At 44.4% G+C, this 22578-nt stretch overlaps 1 protein-coding gene across 2 annotated transcripts in view; it reads right to left on the reverse strand.

Moving 5' to 3' along the window:
- Positions 1–6773, reverse strand: part of NTM (neurotrimin) — a 1138588-nt gene extending 1131815 nt beyond the window's left edge. For both annotated transcript variants that reach the window (XM_078681941.1, XM_078681940.1), the window contains exon 1: positions 5779–6773. In XM_078681941.1, the coding sequence (XP_078538067.1) occupies positions 5779–5945 (167 nt within the window). In that variant the 5' untranslated portion in view covers positions 5946–6773. The remainder of the gene's footprint in view (positions 1–5778) is intronic.
- Between the last annotated feature and the right edge of the window lie 15805 nt (positions 6774–22578).

The raw sequence follows: 22578 nt of genomic DNA on the forward strand, positions 1-22578 counted from the left end.
GTTTCAGAGCAAAAATGTCCACTATCGACCAAATCTTCAGGTTGCAATTACTGCACTCGAAGACTGTAATCTTGGAGGGGGCAGCCTCTATATGATATTTGTGGACTTAAAATCGGCATTTGATTTACTACAAATGGAGAAATTATGGGCTATCTTACTAGACGTGGGTGCCCCCAAATCTCTGCCACCATTTGAAAGGACTTCATGAACATAATTTCGCCCAAATTAGGTATGGAAAAAATGGAGAGCTTACTGATCGCATACCTATAGATACAGGCGTACGACAAGGGTGCGTATTGGCTCCGACCCTCTTTTATTTATTTATCAATGGTCTAGTGGAGGCTTTGACAGCAGGGAGGGATATAGATGCCCCAAGGTTGGCAAACCGCAAGGTACCAGCCTTGATGTTTGCCGACGATACTCTCCTGCTGTTAAAGTCCCCTATGGGAATACAGAGGGCTCTGGACACTTTACACTCATTCTGCAAGAGTAGGGGCCTGGGGATAATCAGAAAACTAAATATATGGCTTTTAATGCAGGGCACTCTACACGACCCAATCCCCAGTTAGAAGGGGCATTTTAGAGAAATTTTCAGTTTGTGAATATTTGGGATTGTCACTCACCGAGAAAATGGAGTGGGGTGCACAAATAAAGAAGGTAAGCTTAAAATTGGCACAGACAGCCTGGGGTTAGCAAAGATACAGAAGAAGTGTACATATAAAACGATTGGGCAGGTGTTAGAAATGTATAAGACACAAGCCAGAGGGGCTGCTTTGTATGAGGTGGAAATCTGGGGCCATCGGCCATTTGACCATCTTTCTAAGATTGAAAATTCCTTTGCTAGACAACTATTGGGTCTTCCTAAAAGTACACCACTCACGCCACTTCAAATGGACCTTGGAGTTGGCCCGATCGCAGTAGAGGCCGCCCTTAGACCCTTGTTATGTTGGCGTCGTCTATGATATTTCTGTGCAAATTTCCCCCTCAAATTACTCTTAATAACAAGAGCAGGCGCAATTGTACAATTATTGGTAATTTTGTGCCAAAGAGCAATGCGGAATTACCAAAATTACTCAGATTACTCCAGGGTAATTCAAATTACTCTCAGGCTTACTTTTTAACTGATATTTATGCATTTGGGTGAGTAAGTACATTTGTTTCTGTGAGTGTTATTTTCCATGCCTATCTACCAAGCCTCTGTTTCTATAGATTGTAAATGTACTCTGTCCATGCAATGTGTATGTTGTCTGTTCCTCTTTATGTCATAGGTGTCTTTGTGTCCTTATGTTTTTCTATATATGTCCATCTACGCGGTTTCACCAGTTTATGTGCTCAAGTGAAAAAAATTATCTGATGTGTCCCTCACTTTATATTTTTGAGAGAGAGAGAGCGAGAAAGAGAGAGAGAGAGAGAGAGAGAGAGAGAGAGAGAGAGAGAGAGAGAGAGAGATTGCAACTCTGCTTCAATTTGTGAATTTGCACTGGGCGCATGGGTACTGAATTAGTGCTGGGGAAATTGTGTAATATTTTCCTGACAAAATGTCACCTACTTCCATTGGACGTGGGTGCATAGGTAAAATTAAAAATACGCAAAATTGCATAGTGCAAAGTTTTGAGAGATTTAATAAATTTTGTCACTCGAAATTCGGGAAATTTATTAAATTCGTAGGTGTAATTCGATTTGGGCAAAGACCTTTTGTAAATATTGCCTAAAAACTTTTACAATGTGAAAAACAATATTTGTGGAACTTTTGTCAATTTTCCAAAGGAAAAGTGCTTGTCAGAAACGTAAACTCATGCCTTGTGTCTTGGACAAAAATGTTGTTTAACTTAGTAGGAGAAGGAACAATTTGCTTTTAGATATTGAAGAAGTGGGGTGCTAGTCGTTGAAACATTACTCTTTTAATGACAATGATAATTGATGTACTTTTCACTGATATCGCTTCACCTAGTCTATACCTATCTCTTATTGATCAAATCAATCTTTTATGCCTCTTCCTCGGTGACCTAGGATTTCATGTCAGCCTTACGTCTAATTCACCTTACTTTTTGATTAGGGTCTAATCCACTGCACCAATGTTAGTTAGATGTCTCTTCTCTCAAAAAGAAAAATATATACATCAGCTATACCACAACTGGGACTGGCGCAGCCAGCCGCAGCCTGTGCTGGTAAGAAAGAGTAGGAGGGCCGGGTGGGAGGTATTACGACAGATGACCATGAGGGAAAATATTTATTTATTTTATTTTCCCTCATGGCCTTTTGTTGAATGCCCCTAACCAGTCCCCACCGCCTCACCGCTCTTACCTACACGGGCCGCGGCTGGGAGCAGCACTTTCAACAACATAGCCTCATATTCTCCCATCAGCATCACTACATTTAGCACAAGGTGCAGTTCTTCTCCCCAAAGTCAGATTTCATCTTCTAGCTTCCACAAAGTCATGGATACTGTGTGCGTTTTCAAATATAGTTGTTGCATCTTTCTCTACCACTCCAGTATCTAGCCCCAGCCCCACTCGTTCATGACACCAAAGTTTTCTGCTGTACACCAAATTATATTTTTCAATAATTACACCTTAATTAAGTTCCCTGTTTGGGACATAGGCTACTGATTGTGTAAATGCTGATTCCACATTTGCTGTTTCCAGTTAAATGGTTTATTCCATGCTCTCTTCTTTCGACAAAGGATTTTACAATTACTTACATATTGGTAGAGCTCCCCTCTTACACACTCTCCACATCACGTAAGAAACACTTCTTACTACAAACTAAGGTACAAACTGTGTTGCTGAAAGGAAAGTAACAAAAAGAACCTGACAGTCGTTTACACCTTTTGCTTCACATACAAGTGACTGTAGTTCCAATAAGGCCTATGAAATAGGCATCAATATTCCCAGCTTTCCCATTGCACTGTTTGACTTCAGCCCCATATCCAAATGAAGCCTGTCTCCGATGCTCTGCCAGTGGAGAGGGTTTGATCATTTTCAATAAATCATTAGAGAAGTGTATTCGATAACAACGCAATATCGTGGGTCATTGTACGACTGCAGCCTTGGATTGTAACCACTGGACGAACATGACACGTCTCTGTAATCGCAGATCAAGAGTCTCTAGCCTTTTGTGTGATAACATAACATGTGTATTTGTAAAGCGCATGTTCACTTCTACTGGGGTATCTTGGCGCTGAATAACAGATGTTTATTCTTACCCAACTCAATAGTACTGATTTTATCGACCTCAGATGGATGAAAGGCTGAGTGGACCAGCTGGGATTTGAACCTGTGCCAATGAGGTCGAACACAGGCCCCTGCAGTGGATGCATTAGCCCACTGAGCCACCAGATCTACTTATGCTCCATGAAAACCATCCCGAGCCACTAATATTATTAGTTTCATATCAGTGACCACATCAGATTGGATTACATTAGTGGGCACCAAAAGCAACATTTTACCTCATTGTATCCGGCACGGTTTCCAGCAGTAGCATAAAAAAGACTCGTCAATGTAGAATGTCGCCAAGTGGGTAACGCTTAACAATAGCTACATTGCCCTTAGTAATAAGGTAATCATATGAGGAACACACTTCGCTTAGGGCTGCATAATTCAGCACTCAAATATTAACTTTAAATGTATTTTGGAAATTCAGCCACTTTTCTCCAAACATCTGCTTATGAGCTCTGAAAATAAACACCTTTTCATCTCAAATACGCGCTTTTCATTTTTGTTATACTTATATTAATTCACCCAAGCAGAAGCTTCCAACTTTCTGGTCTGAGCAAAGGAGAGGTACTTATAGGTAGCCGGGTAGATGCCAGCACCTCACTAGCAACTTGCGGGAGGAGCCTGCTGTACGTCATTCTTCTGACAGCCTTCATCTACAGTCCTGCATCTCTAAACACACTCCCCAAGTCTACAACAAGGAGCCTCTGTCGAGGACACTGCTGTATTCCAACAGAATTTCAAGCTAGAGCAGAAGATGGCAGTCCCCTGTATTCTGAAGTTTATCCATGTGTCCACCCCCCCCAATCCTCATTTACATACTTGTTTTCTTATCCTGCCCTCTAAATCTAAGTATGCAACGGGCACACGATTGTCAGATATATGGCCATACTGCATTTAATAATGTGTTATCAATTAAAGAACTGCCACCTTATAGGGACAGCCATTCATATTTCACTTATGTGTCTGTTTACCAGAAACTGGCATCACCTGCACACTGATATGCAGAAAATCTGGACCTAACAGCATTTCAGGAAGGTCGAAGGAGCTCAAATTCTTTCCACTTCACTTCTTTTCTTGTTCTTCCCTATGTTTAATGAATGTTTTATTTATTCAAACTAATGTAGGGCAGTGCCCCTCTTAAGTGTCATGTACCGTTATCAATTATTAATCTGGCATAAAAATATAATTAGCACCATCATTCCTTGGTTCTAAGGCATCTTTTTGCAAGAGAAGAGCTGTGCATAGGCAGAACGTGCATTCACCCCTCCAACCCGTGTTCCTACTGCAACTCAGTAGCTGTCTAATAAAGACCCAAAGGGATTCTGGGTACCGCAGGAATAAGATCCTGTTACCTTGCAGAAATGCTGACAGCTTCTTGGGACAACTGCTGGGCCTCCCTGCCGCTCCAGATGCCACATCACCACAAATCCCTGCGCTAAATTGGCGCACTCTCGACAGCCTGGTGGCAGAGATTCTATCAGATTCTAATTCGAGGGTGGGGTCGAGCCCGCTGCAGCGGGACCCATCGCCTCAGCGCTGCACTATAAAGTGTCCCTTCTTCTCTGGTCAAGCATTCAGTGTGTTCGTGGTGAGCCTGTTTCGGAAGGAAATTTACTAGTGTGTACGCCCCTGATGAGAGAATAACAGGTAGATGAGATGAAATCTCATGTCTTGGACACGTGCCGCGGACAGCCCACAGGGCGCGGGGGAGGGACAAATACCTTTCTGTAAGTGACATGCATTCGATGTGGTGCTGACTATCAACACAAGATGGAGACCCTGGGTACCGTTTCCTGCATAGACAAGCCTATGCAGCATCCTCTCCAATGGACTTTGGTCCTTGTCCACCCTCGGTTGTCCCAGTGTAACGGTAAATATGACAGCTGATAAGTGCAGGGCAGTTGTAACAGCATTATAGGACCCCTGGCAAAGCAGGACACTAGGCCCTGCCTACACAACCACTCACAGGAATAAAAATGTCTAACTGAAAATGAGTGTTAAATTCTGGTCTGCATGGGGCCCCTATGCTTGTGGGGCCCCCGGACATCTCTCCAGCTTGCCCATGCATAAAGGCAGCACTGCCTAATGGGTACTGGGAAGTATGAGTGGTGGCAGTCTGTGCTTACGCACAAACTTCTCTTAACAATACTCATCAGTGTATGTCCCTAAACGCATTACTGACAGCAGGGCTGACCCCACTGAGGACTTCATTTACACACACTTGTCAGCCCTTTGCTGTGAGAGCCGTTTAAATGGTGTCATCTCCCACACTGACCCCCTCTCTGTTCAAACTCCTGGCGACCCCTGTGTAAGGTCATGGCTTATAGACTTTGTATCTCTTAGACTTGGACTGGCCATGGTACACTTGCCTCTGCAGCCCCTTGCGAGGAAGCCCCTCTCACAAATACCTGATGATGCTCCACGCTGACCTTAGAATGTCACTGAGACCCCGTCATTGACACTGGAGACACATAGTACCTAACACACCATTGATACATGCACCATAACAAACCATCAAAACATGCCCAGTAGAGCCACATAATAATGCGAGCCTTCCTACCTGAGGATGGCGTTCTCCCCTTGCCGGACCGTCACGTTGTCCATCGCTTTCGGGAAGGTGGCATCTCCGCTGCGCACGGGCACTCCTGCGGGCACAAGGAAGAGCAGTCTGAGAGACAGGACGACCAGGCACCTCCAGGGCAACACCAAGTACCCACCGACACCCATCCTTGGCAGACACCACCTCACCAGAACACCACCACGCGTGCCCCTCCTGCTGGGCACAGGGAGTGGCAGGAGCCCAGGGGGGTCAGAGAATAGGGGTAAGATCTGAGTCAACACAACCCCACCAGGGACACACCGGACTGCGTGCAAGGCTGGACTCCACAGGGTGGAGAAGCAGATGCCAGGCTGACTCGAAAGAAATCACAAGCCGGTCCCAACAATTAACAGTTCCGTCTGTGATTGCCTCAGATGTCAAGGAGAGAGCTCCGGCTGGGGGTGAAAGGGTGGAAGGGGGGCTGTAAACACTTCAGATCACCACTGGCGGGGCAGGAGGTTGTCAGCAGCCAGCGGAAACAATTCCAAATATTGAATTCCGGAGTGATGCTAGCGCGCTCTCATCAGCAGCGGCAAAAAGACACCAGAACTGAAGGAATGCCAAGCCCTAGGGAAGCCAGCGAGGGGAAGGCGTGCAGGTATGCAAGGGAGCATCAGATGTTCTCCTAGACACCCGTTAACGGCTACAAATCCAGAATGTCAGCCCGGGCACTGCATGTGCAGCTTCCGCCGATCCCAGCCAGCAGGGGTGCACTGGGAGCGGTGGGAGCGGTGGAGCCGCAGCAGGCAGCGCCAGCCCCGCGCCTCTCCTCTCTGCTCCGCGGTGGGGGAGACGAGCTGCTGCCGCGGCCAGCTCAGCTCAGCTCAGCTCTGCGGGAGGTTCACAAACTCTGCTCCTGGTCCCCTCCTGGTCCAGCGCAGCCTCCGAGCCCCGGGATCACACACACCGACTCCGTCTCCCCTGGTTGTCATGGCAGCAGCCCCATCACTGACCAGCACACTCACGCCGGAGCAGACACTCCGGAGAGACTTTACACATTCATCTCGGCGAGGGCAGCTCGCTGCAGCCCCGGCAGGGGTTAACCCTTTCAGGGCCACGCTCTCATGGATGTGGGGACATGGGGGGTCTATGAGCTTCCCTCCATTGCATTCCCTCGAATCGCCGGGTTCGTTGGAATTGAGGGGCTCCACCAGAGCCAGGGTTTAATTCTATCGGTGATGGCTCAGGGATACAGGTAGGTTTGATCTGTTTCACAGCGCAGGGCGCCTGTGAGTGTCACAACATTCAATCAGTGTTCCAAGTCCAGGTCATATGCAGACAATAAGTACACTGGTGTATACAGGTGTTAAGGCACGCATCTGTTAAGATGCGAGGTAAGGGGCGAAACCTGTGAGAATCAGCTTAGGGAAAAGTAACAATTGTCTAGTCAGTTACTTGGGTAGTGGGAAGCACTACCCAAGTAACTGACTAGACAATTGTTACTGTAACGCGCAAAGAGGGAGGGGCATAAGTGAAGGAGCACAAGAAAGAGGGAACGGGTGATAAGAAAGGGAAAAGGTAGGGACCAAAGGGAGGACAGGAAGGTGTAATGAGGAAAAGGAGGAGGCAGAGGTGAGGAAAGAAGCAATAATTATTTGATGCTGCGCCTTTTTGTGCTTGTGACGTCCAATGGGCAGTTTTAATGCGCCGCAAGCGAACACCAAGAAGAACCAAAAGCGAGTGATGTGGAGAACTGGAGATGACGATGGAACACGAGAGGGTGAAGTAGGAAAACTGAGAAGATGAAGGAGAGGATATGAGAAAACATGACATTTAAGAGGCAACTGGACAACAGTAATGAGGGAATGGAAGGGACAAAATGATGATCACGAGAACGTGAAGGAGGGAATAAGACAGGCGGGAGTATAGAACATGTGATAGAAAGTATAGAACATGTGATCGTGAATGAAGGAATTGCATAGAATGATCCCAAAACAGGTGATAGTGAATGATGGAAAAGAAAAGAGTGAAGATGAATAAGAGAGGGTAAAGTGTGGACCAGAAGAGTGACATAGGTAGAAAAAATAGTAGGCTGATGGGTGACAACAGTAGAGAAAAAAGATTAGAAATGTTTATGTAGAGACTAGGAGAGAGTGAAGAACAGAACACAAGAAAGAAAAAAAGCAATAGAAAGCATAGTTTTAAAAAAGAGACAACTCTGGGAAACAAGGGTTCGGGCAAAGGCAAATGGTGCCACTCACACTCATCCACCAAGTGTCTTGATCTCAGTCCTTCAGTCGTACACACACTTTGGGCCGCATTTGCTAAGAATTGGCATAGGTCAGAGCAGCAGGTTTTCTTGCGGTGCTACCCTATGCCAATGTTAAAGGGCAGGAATGCACCCTTATTTATGAAATAAGGTTCATTCCGGTCCTTTCCCCTGATCTGGCGCACAATGTGCTGCCTAGCACCAGCGTCGGCACCCTTGTACCATGGAGCAAGGATGCCTCCGCTGGAGACCGGAATGTTTTTGTGCAGCAAGGGGCACGTTCCTGCACAAAAACAATACCAAAAGCAAAGCAAGACTGCTCATAGCACTGCCTTGCCTTACTCCATATCTATGAGGCCATGCAAAGCCACGCAAGGTGGCTTTGCATTGTATCATAGATATGATTTAGAGTCCTACGCCACTACAGTTAAAAAAAAAAGTGACACTCCAGGAGTGCAGGCCTCCTGTAAATAAGTCCCTTAGTTTCCCTGGTTCGACCCAAAATAAGTAGACCAAGCCACTGAAAAAGTTTTTCTTATGAGTTAACTTTGAAACCATTTTCCTTTCAGCATTAAAATTGATTAGATCAATGTTTTTGAACCGTTTTTCTAAAATACATAACCTAAAAGAGGCTTGATAGCCCTGACTTTAAGTGAAAAGCTACATGTAGAATCCTTTGGGAACGTTGGGTAAAAATCATAGTATTCAGTAGGCCTGGGCGTGAAATGTGTCTCTGCTCCCGGAGTTTGAAGAGTTTTTCCGACTCCACGTAGCGTGTGGGGTTCCAAAAAACTCTGTTCCATGGGGGTTTTTCCTTGTTCGTGCTCACCAACATTAAGTTGGCGAGCACAAGCAAATACTATCTTACTCCGGACCACCTCCCAGTGAGATTTCTCAAAGCGGGAAATCGCAGTTGGTCACTACCGCTCGCAGTGAGAAACTTTCCATACGCGTTGAGGAAGCTGCTAATTCAAGAAGTACTAACACTCGAGTGGCAGAAATGAGCAACGCCCTCTTAAATTGCGCGTGGTGCAGCCTGATCTGATTTTCCAGCACAGGACAAACACCTGGCACTAAAAATCTGTTCAAATGGCGCAACCCAAGCACTCCGGTGCTCTTGGCACTCTGCGTAGTGCAGCAGTGTTTTTTGGTCAATTTGAAGAGTTCCACATAGCGGAACTCCGCCCAGGCCTAGTATTCAGGAGAAACATTATAAGTTTGTGAAACAGCCACTTAACAACTTTGTACTCTTAATCTGAATTACAAAACCTTTGCCCACTGCAGAATGTATTTGTGTCACTACTCTGCTCAACTTTCGCCATGGAGGTTGATCAGTTGCGGCTCGCAAAGGTAACGCTGTGGGGCGGGGAGGCGGGGTGGGGCTGTGTGGGGGTGAACAACCTCTACAACGCAGTCATTACATCACACAACCTTTACATAGCAGTCATTACATCTCAACATCCTTTACATAGCATGTCATTACAACGCAGTCATTACATCGCAGGTCACTACAACACATATCATTACAATGCAGGCATTACATTGCAAGTCATTACAACGCATACCATTACAAAGCATAGTACACTTGCCCTATCCGACACTTACGCTACTGTTGCACTCACTGGAGTTAGAATAGTAATTTTTACCCCTACACTATCCAACACTTACCCAACTGTTTCACTCACTGAAGTTAGAATAGTAATTTTTACCCCTACACTATCCAACACTTACCCTACTGTTGCACTCACTAAAGTTAGAATACTCATTTTTACCCCTAAACTATCCAACACTTACCCTACTGTTGCACTCACTGAAGTTAGAATAATAATTTTTACCACTACACTATCCAACACTTACCCTACTGTTGAACTCACTGGAGTTAGAATAGTAATTATTATCCCTATATTATCCAACACTTACCTTAAATGTGATGTAATGGTATACATTGTAATGGCATGCATTGTAAAGGTATAATGTGATGTAAAAGAATGCGTTGTAAAGGATGTTGCAATGTAAAATCTGTGTTGTAAAGGCATGCATTGTAAATGTATTTGTTGCAATGTCATACATTCTTGGGGGGTAGCGGAGTCTGACATACAACGGCAAAGGTAAACCTAAATAAATAAATATCTATCGTCGTATGTCGAACTTCACTCCCCTCTCACCCAGACCCGCACCCGCACCCACCCCACCCCACATCGTTACCCTTGTGAGCCACCACTGAGGTCGATATACACAGAGGTTGCACAAATTATGTAGCATCTTTAACCAAGGCATCAGCTCCCTTTTAACAGCATTTCTTTATAGAAAGAAAACTTTAAAAAAAATTTAGAGTGCCAAATTTCCTGCAAACAAAATAAAAAGTACAAGCAAACATCAACCGCTCTTATACCAGGAAGAAATTAACAATTCCCACAGGTTCCAGAAAATGGAAACTTTAGACACTGTTAGTGGAGTTAAAATTCCTCACACATCCAATTGCCAGCAATTGTCCAGAGTTCCCTTGAAGGACAGAGTCGCCAACCTGAATTTGGCCGAGCTGGCTGTTGCCACAGAACTCCATCCTCCCAATCCATGCTAACGCACATGATCTGGTATAAAGCCAGCGCTTAATTTGTAAAACAAAAAAAAATTGTAGGGGCCAAATTTATAATGAGCCTACTGCTTAATTCATGAGTTGCTGAAAATAATTATGTTGGCATGTTTGTTCCACCTCATTCTAATTTCCTCCACCACCATCCACTTTATATCACTTCCAGTGTCTTCCATTTCACTCTTGTGGCTTCTTCTTCATCACTTCACCCTCCTTTAACCAGTGTTTTCCTATCTTTCTTTTCCTCCTCCCTTTTCTGCCTTTCTCTCCCTTGTACTGCCTCAATGCCGATAATGAAAAATAAGTCCTGGAACCCAAAAATGAGGGCTTGTGCATGCCACCACCTGCAGCCACCAACAGAAAGTATGCACTGAGTAGAGCACAATGAGTGAAGAGACATAGACTACCTATTCACAACTGACTAGCAGAGGAGACCTCAAAAGGAAAGTGACATACTCATGATTACAGCTTTTCTTGTATATATTGTGACAACGTCTTAATCTTCCAGATCATGGATGAATGTATTGGCAAACTCCCTCAGTAGGCTGACACCTTAAACTGTGGCAGTTACACTTAAAGCTTTGGCATGGCACTGAACACCCCAACCTTATAGTGGCATCAGGTCATCAGAATGTCTCCTACTTTCCCCATACGTTAATTTGCCTGTGTTCTAGAAATGTCAAACCTCTTCTTTGCAAGCACACCATACCCGCTGTAAGCAATATTCGAAATAGATATGTTACTGTGGTTATTTAACAAGGCTTGTACCAGGCAAGTGGGTGGGAGGCTAAATTATTGCCATAACAATACAAAGGGAGTCAATCATGCAAGGTTACACCAGCCAATGGGGGGTATTTGCATTCTTCATTGGCTATAAGAAAAAGTTACAGATGTGGGAAGGAGGGGGCTGGATAAATGGGGGGGGGGGCATTAGGCCTGGGTGACATTTCCTCTATGCTGGTGTAATCTCACATCATTGCACATTAAGCATGTTATGCCAAACCCCCAAAATTATACCATAATGCAAAGTTTGTGGCAAACTTTTGGCACAAGAGCACAGGATCTGTTTGCACCACCAGAGCACAATCGGCTGTTATTCACGAAACTTGTGTTTTCTTGCGCAATTTGTTTAGCACAAAATACATTTTCGTATTCAATAACAACCATGAGGGTGCATTTTGCACTAAAATATAGTTTTAAAAGTGTTGCATAACTTAGCATACTTTTTGCAGATTTGCGCTTAATTATGCAAAAGCAAATGTCTCACATCTCGCACACCCATAGATAGGGTCCACTTGTAGGTGGTAAAAAAAGAAAGTAGAAGTGTGAGGGGTGAGTTATTTCCGGATAGAGTCAGAGAGGCACATGAAGGCACTCATGAGATGCCGAATAACCACTCTGGCAAATCAAGATAAAATATAGAGCTGACAATCTGGAGGGCGTCCTATTCCTGATCCATGATTTTCAAATCGTCATGGAGACAGAGATGGACGACCCCAGAAAGCAGGCCTGCGGCGCACACCTCACTATGACTGGCGTTCCTGTGGGTGTTTACACGCCGGCTCTCAGATTCCACACCAGGACACACACTGATACTTTTCCGTAACACACAAAGGACAGGACCTTCAGGCGTGAATTCCTCAGAGGGCGCCAATGGCAACATTCTCCTGGCGTTGGTACACTCCGAGCTGTTGAGACAGTGGCACCCGCGCGTTGTGTCTTTCCAAACACAGATATGAAAAGGCGCGTCTTCGCAAACAGTAAACAGCTCTCATTCCCTCAGAAGGTTTATGATTGAGAACGCCCCCGTCAGCTCTTCTGGCCTGGATCAGCCTCAATATTTTGTTGCGATTAGCCACTGAAGATGGGGCTGAGGAAGACGAACGCGACGCACCCAACGGCAAACAAAACAATTTGTGACACATAATGGCGTTCTAAGCGGGGTAATTTGGCATGTTTTGCTCTCCCTTAATTGCGCCACTATTACCCGTTTAATAAATTCCCATTGGCCCCTGGTCCCAGAGCTTTCCGAATATATCTGGCAAGCTGGCGCGCGCACATAAATCAACTTGTCACAGCTTGTCTCGTTTCCGACAGCTGTAATTGCTTCAGGATTTTACAATACCTGCAGACAATAGTGGGCCGCATGCACACACGCACATACACACACACACACAGACGCACGGCGTTCTACTTTTCATTCCCATAACTCCAAAGGGACTGACGGGGAGAGAAGGTAAGCGGCAGATCCCAGTGGTGGGAGCAACCAACGCGCAGTGACGACGGCGGCCTTCTCTGGGGAACCGCAAGCGCAGAGCAGGCCACAGGGTTTGGGAGCCTGTTGTTGGAGGGCGCGGTGTGGCTGCTATCTGCATCAGTGGCATCACGAAACTTGAGCCCCTCACCTCCCTCCCTGGCCCACCATCTATCACTTTTGCTGAGGTGTCCCCCGCTCCGTGGGGGCTTTCGTTACGCAACTGATCTGTGTAATATGCAAAAAATTGGGAATAGGGTTTCTGGTGGGGTGATTATGATATATTTCCCAGTGACCTTCCTTAGATTGTGCAGTTTGACGCAGACCTGCCAACCTAAAAAACAAGCCACAGTGTGTGAGAGAGAAGCGGGGACTTGGAGGGGGCATGGCTTAGTGCCAAGAACTTTCTAAGAGACACTTCTGCCTCCCCTGACCAACTTCTCCCCTATGCCACAATGAATGAATGAAGGAATGAGTGTCCAAACTTATAGAATGAACAGCTACTCAGAGTCCGGACGTTTAAGGCAAAGCAGACAGGGGACACTAACCTTACAAGCTAAACATATGGGTTTTTAACAGTTTACAAAAGCTTGCCTCATTAGGCATATTCTAAATTAAAATGGCGGGTGATTCCAAATCAAAGCGACACAGAGAGAAAGGGAAGATCCACCATGTCTTGTCCATTTAGAATGCAAAACCACCGCCAACCGTGCACCCCCGAGTGAAAGACCCGGGGGAGGACAGTACTGCCATTTCGTATCATTGAGATATTGTGTCCTCTTTCTATGAAGGGTACTGTAAGCTAACACTAAAGCTTTAAAAACAATTCTCTTACCGACCGGGAGCCAATGGAGCTGTTTTAACTACAAGTAAATAGAGGTCCACCTAGAGAGCTTATATAAGAGGCGGGCTGCCGTATTCTGCACAACTTGCAAAGTCTGGATCAAATATTCTGGCATACCCAAATAAAGCACATTTGAATAGTACAATAGAGTTAAGATCAAAGCTTGGACAACTACTCTCTGTGCTTACTAAGGAGGAAAGGTCAGAAACTTCTTCAAGGCTTTCATTATCTAAATGTAGTATCAAGAAAGGACTAGCTTAGTTGTGTTGGGAGACTCAGTGGGTACGTATGTCGGCAAACCAGTTGGTTTGATTATGAAGCCCTCACCCACCAACCTAGTTGGTGGCATGCTTCATCATCGGGCCCACCACAGTGACACCGAATGTGTCCCGGGTGTGCTTCGACTCCAGATTACTGAGGAGCTGGTATACTCTGGGCCCCTGCTAGCAGATAAAAAGGCAAACCTGCTGTTTGTTGTCGGGACACCGCAGCAGGACGATAGGTCTCAGGAGCACGCAGATCGGCAATTCCGGTCTTCTCCCCCTGTCAGGTGACCCAGGAAGCTATAACAGCAAACAGCAAGTTAAAGCAGAGGGAATCCCCCTCTAACACGTATAGCACCTTAGCGCGTGCGACACTTTTATAAAACAACACTAACCACTTAATATAGTTTATTTTTCACCACACATACTCATTGGTCCTGAAGAAAGCCAGATGTAAACAAAAGGCCTGGCTGAAACATGTAGACCACACAGGACGTGGGAGCCCATAACTCACTCCACAGCGTCCGTTTGCCTTTTTATCTGCTAGCAGGGGCCCAGACATTAAAGTTATCCATATACCCTCGGGAACTGGGACCCACTGCATAGCTTTTAATTCACTATAACATCCACAACACAGCACACTCAGCAAGTATACCAGCTCCTCAGTAATCTGGAGTCGAAGCACACCCGGGACACATTCGGTGTCACTGTGGTGGGCCCGATGATGAAGCATGCCACCAACTAGGTTGGTGGGTGAGGGCTTCATAATCAAACCAACTGGTTTGCCGACATACGTACCCACTGAGTCTCCCAACACAACTAAGCTAGTCCTTTTTTGATACTACATATAAACCAGGGGATCCGGACTAGCCTACCTAGTACTCTCTCTCCATTTTGATTTGCTTTCATTATCTAAAAGCATGTCCTCACCTTGAATGAAAGTTGACCATCAAACAACACTCCTAAATTCCACGCACCCTCCAAAGGCAGAAGAGAGACTTGCCATTCCCGTGGCCAGCTCCCAACCCACCAAGGCTGTGGGCCGCGGCCAAAAAACAAAAATTTCTGCCATATCTTGGTTGTATTGCAGATTATTTGATCTTAGCCAGCTCATAACTGCTCCATAGAAGCTGAAAAGTTTTCCTTTGCTGAAGGAAAATCACCCAAATAAGAGTCTCTGATGAGGGTAACTGAGTATTATCCACATAAGAAAGGATTTCACTAGAGAGGCAAGCAGGGACATATATATGTTAACTAAGGCAACCAAGTGGCACCCGACAATTAAGTATCTTAACATCAGAAAAATAGGGATTGATCCAAACTGCCTGCTCTTGATGGTTCAGAAATGTAATAAACCACATCAGTGCTACATCTCCCATCCCTAAAGCTGCAAGGCGGAGTAGGATATCATGTGATACAATGTCGAAAACCAGCGAGGAATCTAACAGAATCAAGGCCGCATTCTGACCAAGATCCAAGGTCCTCTTAATGTGCTGCTATTTCCAGAAATGCAGTTTCCGTACTATAATGTGAGCAAAAACCTGGATTGAGAAAGATGTAGAAGCTCTATTGTCCCCATGAACTCTGAGAGTTAACATTTTTACTAATAGCTTTCAAGCTGCCAGAAGGAGAAAGCTTGTTCCAAAATTAGAACAGAAACATTTGCTGTAGGTTTTTTTCAGATGAGGGACAGCACTTGCCCTATTGTAGACGTTAGGAATAAGTCTGTACTGCCAGAAGGACTTGAACAATCTAAGACAGGCTGGACAGATAATATCAACCACCTGTCTTATATTGTGTGGCAGTCAGGGATCTAATGAGGAGCCAGATTTACAATTCAAGAAACTCACTTTTAGCTCCTCCATGTTAGGCGGTTTAAATTGTAGTAGTTTAACTTGTGGAGAAAGTATCTGAGATATAGGAGACAATTTAATGGTGGAGGATGACAAGAGAGTCATCTGTAGCTTAACAATTTGGTCTTCAAAAAAAGTCACTAAGTCTGTAACGTAAGTCCAGGTTAGCCTTAAGAGATGGAGCAAAAGCTTTCGGATTCATAAAGTGAGACACAATTTTAAAGATCTCCCTACATCTATTATATACATCGGTTATCTTCTTAGGGTAAAAATTGGTCTGAGCTAGTTTTAGATTATGATATTTACTTAATGCTTGTTTATATATAAATCATCATCCTTCTCATAGCGTCTTCTCCATACTCTTTCCAACTTTTTACAATGTTTTCTCTCCATGGAAAGCTAATAGGAAAACCATATGGCGGACAGAGAATGCCTCAGCTTCGTATAGGTTTTATCAAAGCTGGAGCATCAGCAGTGGCAGAGAGCCAAAGGCTAACTGCCAACGCATCCTTATTAACATCTCAGGATAGTGTGGGGCTAGAAGTCTCAAACATCCCGCAAGTCAGAAGTCACAACTTTATTCTAGGATCAAGATGATTAAGGTAATTTTAAAGGATCTCCCACCTCCTGTATCAGAAGCTGAACAAACAAAAGCTTGGCCTGACTTTTGCCGGATGTCTTGGAGTTTGGCTCTTCTTACATTGAGCTGGCAACTCACTCTCTCCTGTGGTTACAGCTTGCCCTCCCTGCAACTGTGTGATACTGGCTCTTCACTGGGTGACTGCGTGAAGGCAACCAATATTGTGAGAAACTCAGTGTCACTGTACAAGTTGGCTAGTGTCTTGAAGTGTTATCTTATGAAGTTTTCAGAAAGTCCTGAGTAGCACACTAAGGTGAATCGAAGCAATAAGGCAGGGCACAACATAGCAAAGTCTGAAACAGATCATGCTGAACACAGTGAACAGATGGCTCCGGATGTATGACGTTACAACGCATACTTTTACAACGCCTACCTTTACATCGCAAGTTTTACAACGCATACCATTACAACGCATAATGCTTTTGGGCGCTGGATCGTGAATAGTTTAATTTACTATTCCAACTCCAGTCCCCGTGGATAGTAGGGAAGGTGTTGGATAGTACATTAAACCTATTCCCTATCCTAGCGCGCCCCCCAGCGCTATGCGTTGTAATGGTTTGCATTGTAAAAGTTGCGTTGTAATGGTAGTTCGTTGTAAAAGTTTCGTTGTAAAGGCTGTATACCGATGGCTCCATATGACTGAGACACTGCTTTTCCATTCCCGGACTTTGCTTATACTTATCAATGAATTCTGGGAGTTGTATTCTTGCTTCGTTTTCATTGATTTAATAGAGCCAATTGGAACAATACACCTGCTAACAACTGTATGTAAAAGCAAAGTCCAGGAATGGAAAAATATTGTCCCAGTGACCAGGAGCATTTTGTTACAATATATATGAACAGATAGGGATTTTCAAACGGAATGAGCTAACACTAAAAAGTTCCTTACGTCCATCCTCAGTTTTTTAAAGTCTGCAACCATCAACAGGAGCTGTCAGTCACTGGAAATAAAAGGGGGTATTGCCAAATAGTGCCTTGTGAACAAATGACCTTACTAGATACTTGGGACTAAACAGGAAGAAGGTGAAGTTTCCTCAGAAATTACTTCGCATGACTAATTTAGCCAAGAATCAGATATGATCAGTCAGGCAATGGCTAGTGTCCAGGACCAATCTGGTTCTCACATTACATTAACTTTACAGATAGTACTAATCTGCACTGCGGTGCTATTTAGCACCATAGTACACAGGAAATATGGATTGCTGGATTGTACTACTGAATGTCAACGCCAACAATATCATCATACAAGAATACTGAGGACAGTATGACAAAGGACAAATATTGAAAGGTAAATGCATATAGGGAAGTATTCCTAACTCCACATCTACATCCCTTTAAGATATATGTACCTCGTAGCTGCCTGTATGTGGAGTTTGCTTAGAAAATCTACATCAGCTTAACTGTCGATATTTCTATTTACATTTCGTCCTCTACATTGTGCCCTACAGGTATTGTGGGTGCGATATTCAGGGTGCACACTGGCGTGTTTTTGGTTGGCAGATGTGCTAGACTGCAACATTTCTTTTTATGACAGATAGTACTGTTTCAACTATAACAGAATTGTTGTTTTCCATTGTGGCAATGCAGATAAAACATACTTACCGAAAAAGGGTGTAAATTAGCATACCCTGGCATTTTTTGTAATCATGACACACATTTCTACAGTAAAGAGGTGGGGAAAAACTGAAGCCAACTAACTAGTGCAACTTGGAAGTCTAGTGTGGAAGAGGTGGAGCACGGGGGAGGGGCGAGGAAGAAAGGGTATTGAAAAGGCAAAAGCCAAGGAATCGGAGGACACTGGAAGGAGAACGACACACGAACAGTGGAGCTATAAGAAGGCGAGTTATACAAAGGTGTAAGTGAAAATAGTGAGAACGTTTAAAGATAGCATTATTTCAACAAGTCAGTAGGGGGGAAAGGAGAGACGAGAAGAGGCTGAGTGGAGAATTAAAAGATGGAAAACAGAGGGACGACAAAATAAGTATGTGGGAAAGTTGTCCTATTTGCTCTGTTGTTTACTGTAAAAAAGGGAGATCTGAATTCTAATCTATACTTACACTTTTGCGCACCATCTATCGTATTGTGTGATCCTGTGAACACCGTCCTATCTTCATTTTGCCACTACTATTTTTCTCAAATCGCAGAATGTTTAGAAATTGGTAAACCTGCAAAGTTTGCACTGTTTTACATGATTTTTTGCAGTGCCTGGTTACCGAAGTATATATCACATGGACACAATGCATAAATCTCCAGATACCAACACACCAACTGACATCCATTTCCACAAATGTTTAGCAAACATTCATGAATCAATGAATACAGAGCAAGAGTAATGCAAACCACATGCAATGGAGGGAAGATGAAACTGTGCAGCCGTGGTTACCAGGTGAAGTGCATTGGGAGCTTTAAATATGCACCTTATGGAAGGACTGGACGTTGGGGAATCAATTGGTGATGACCGTCAAGGGCACATTGTTTGACGTGCATCAGAAAAGCACTGGATTATATACCTCATGGCAGTCCTGGGCTATAAGTCAAATAAGCGCTATCTCACAGAAGCACCTGGTGCCATGTCTCATGGGAAGCACCAGGGCCTGTTTTACAAATAGGGTACACTGTTCTTGTTTGCACCACAGCACAACTTTGAACAGGTGCGACAGGCACAAACAGGAACAGTGCACCCTATTACAATGAATGTGTTTCCCCAGGGCAGGTGAAAACTTTCCCCGCCCAGGTGTAACACATTCAGTGAACTAAGGAGCGGCTGCTTCAAAGCCGCTATGTGTTTCTCTGTGCAGGTGGCAACACAGTCAGAGATACCCCTACAGGCAGGTGCAGGTAACGACTGCACACGTTTATAGGAGGCTGCCTGGGGTGTCAATGTGACCTATTGTCACTGCTCCAGAGGGATTGTCTCAGGGTTGCACTGGCAGAGTGACGCCTTTTTATGGTGTACTGTGAGTGGGACTCATTACAGCCTGTTTGCCTCGGCGCCCACATCCGTAATGTGGCACAGGCACAAAGGCAAGGTGAATCCCTCATTTACATGAGGCCATGCTCCCATGCAAATGAGAGAACGCCCTCTGTAGATGGCGCTACATGTGGCTATCTGTATTTCAGAAGGGGATGCACAAGCGTCTGAGGCCCATTCTGTAATGCTATAGTGCCCCAGTGGATCAAAAAACAGGTACACAGACTTGTTGCACCTCCAGCGCACCGTGTGTAATACGTTTCCAGGTGGTTTGTTGCACCGAAGCCCAAGGTGCCCTGACTTATAGGGGCACAAGGTGGTGTCTTCCACAGGCTCTCTTGGTGCCCTGCTTCACAGAAGAACTAGGCAGAATCTCCACCAGAAGCACTGATGTGCCCAGTCTCGTGGGACACTAGGATGTGTCGCTCACAGAAGCAATAGATGCCCTGTCTCATGGAGAACAAGAAGCTGTGTTTTCCAGGATTTGTAGTACCTTGTCGGAAGAGAGGGTGATAACCCTTTTAGGGGTAGAGAGTTGTGTACATCAAGGAGGCACAGCTTTATGTGCACCAGGGGACACAGGATGATGAACAATGGAAGCAGCTGGTGATGTACTAAAGGGGGACATTGATAGACCCTATTTCATGTGTGACACCTTGAACTACTATTGGACTTTTAATTGCAGCTGAAGGAGTCAAACTTGACAAAGACTTATTGTTAACTAAGCATATAGGAGGATAGAAAAAAAAAATAACTAGGCCTGGGCTAAATGTATGTAATTTCCTTTGAAGAAATTATGTAAAATGCAGCAAAAAATACTTGAAATTATGCACTATTACGCAAAGTACCAGCTTCAACATCTCACACTATTTGTAGCGTGATATGCGTCCTCATGTCCAATTTTTCTATGAGGATCCATTTTATGCTACAAAACAGCCAAAAATTTCATGTGACTTGAACAGCCTTTTGTGTTTGATTCATTCCCTTTTTTCCCATGCTCCTGCATTACGGTTTTTACTCGAATGCAGTCACGATTACATGACATAGTGTAATGGTCTAAGCTCAGGCATTACGCATAACCATCACAATGCAAAATGCCAGAAATTATGCAAGATTATGGTAGACACCAACATTTTTACCCATGCCTGCAAACAACATACATTGAGTCTTTATGATAATTTTGTGATGTATTCCTATAGGTTCTGAATCGATCCCCCTATTCCTGACCCTATTCTGGTTAAACAAACCAACAAGTTAACTAACAGTCAGCCCATGAGGCAGAAAACCCCCATGATGCAGATACCGTTATCTGACGCAGTCACACTACGGCACAGGAACGTGTTATCTGATTAGGTCATAACGCTTGCGATCTAATTAGACAAGCGATATTCCTCCAGCCCCTGATAAGGCATACGGAGTTCTCATAACAAATCAAACCTATGACAACCTGGGCAAAACCCTGCGGCCATTGTTTTGATTTCACCGAGAACTTCAGCAAAAGAATGTGCTAACGAGCAAGTCGTATGACATCCTTATTGACGTATCTATGTCCATCCTTACGTCAATCTCGGCACCTTAAAGGTATAAATATTACCGATATTGCCCTATGCAAACACACGCGGTGGTGACGAGACGGACCAGCCATACTTGCCGAAGCCCAGAGCAGAGCAGACCCCGCTGGCACAGCCCCGCCTTCCTGACGCGCTGAGAGAAGCTGCTTTCTCCTGCCGAGAAATCCAGCACCGGCGTTTCTGGGTAGCCCTCACAGGCAGCCTGGAATATCGAGACCAGAGACGAGAGATACCATCCCTCATTCAACCTAGATTCCAGGTACAGAACTGAATAACCCCTCACAGAGAATTCTTTAGTTATTCACTTGGCAAAAACAAACTTAACTTAAACTGTAACTTTCTATTCCCGCCCACGTATTAGGCTTAGGTCAGGTACACGGGGTAGGCGTATTTAGAAACACCAGTTGAGTACGTTTAGTCAAATGTATATGTGTATATAATATATTTTATTCATTTTAAAACATCTTATGGCTTAGAAACCATATCAATGTTTTTACAGTATTATTTTATACTTCTGCTTTTAATGTATGCACTTTACTTAGCTATAAGTATTGCAATAATATCGATCCATTTCTCTTGTATGAGAAAAGAGACTGATCAATAAATAACACCTTTTTATTGAACACGCCCGTCTCTTCCTTTTCTCTACAATCTGATGAGACTAAGAATGCACGTACTGACTGAGTAAAATAAATTGCCTTTTGTTCACACGACTCTCGAGATATACTCTTGATTAGGGGAGAGCAAAGTTGTCATGTTCTATGGTTGTCAGAAACTAAATCCCTTCTTGTCTAATCAGGGAAGTTAAGTCCTTCCTGAACATTCGAGAAAGTTTCTAGTGAACTCTGAGCTAGCTGGCAAACCCAAAACTTTAAGTCTAGTATCGACAATAGTAGACCTAGTTAACGTCTGGTCTAGGCCTTTACTGCTGTAGGTATTATTCCAATGCGCAGAGCCTATTGGGATGATAGGAACTACACTACATGGCGCCCAACGCGTTTGGAAAGGGCGATAAAACTAACGTAAGACATTTAGAGTAACTCAGTCGTGCTTTCTCACTCAGACCCCTTTTCCCATAATACTCCAAAGACGTCTGGAGTGGGTGAAAGGTTATATCCGCCAGACCTCGCAGGAGGGAACTCCTATGTATGGTTCTTGGTATAAGTCAACGTTGAAGGATACACTGTTCCAAAATATTGTGCATCTAATCTTTGTTTCCATAAGAAACCTGATCTGCAAACAAACAAAATAACCATCCTGTCGGTAAAATGGTAGACAGTGATGAAGAAAGAGAGGCAGTTAGATTAGCAACTGAACTCGCAGCAGCTGATGCTACCATGCAGGAAGCAGACCCGAATATAATACTCATTCCGGTCATCAAAAGGAAATCTATAACCATAAAACTTATAGAAAATGGACTGACACCTAGAGGTGGTACAGTCATATTCGTAATTGAGGCACACGAATATCGGCAGACAGAGGTATACTATTCATGGATAAATTTTCCAGCAGCAAATCCTGTAACAAAGTACTTCCACTATTACAAAATAGAGGAACCTCCTG

This window comes from Lissotriton helveticus, chromosome 3_1, assembly GCF_964261635.1.
Source record: "Lissotriton helveticus chromosome 3_1, aLisHel1.1, whole genome shotgun sequence".
NCBI lineage: Eukaryota > Metazoa > Chordata > Amphibia > Caudata > Salamandridae > Lissotriton > Lissotriton helveticus.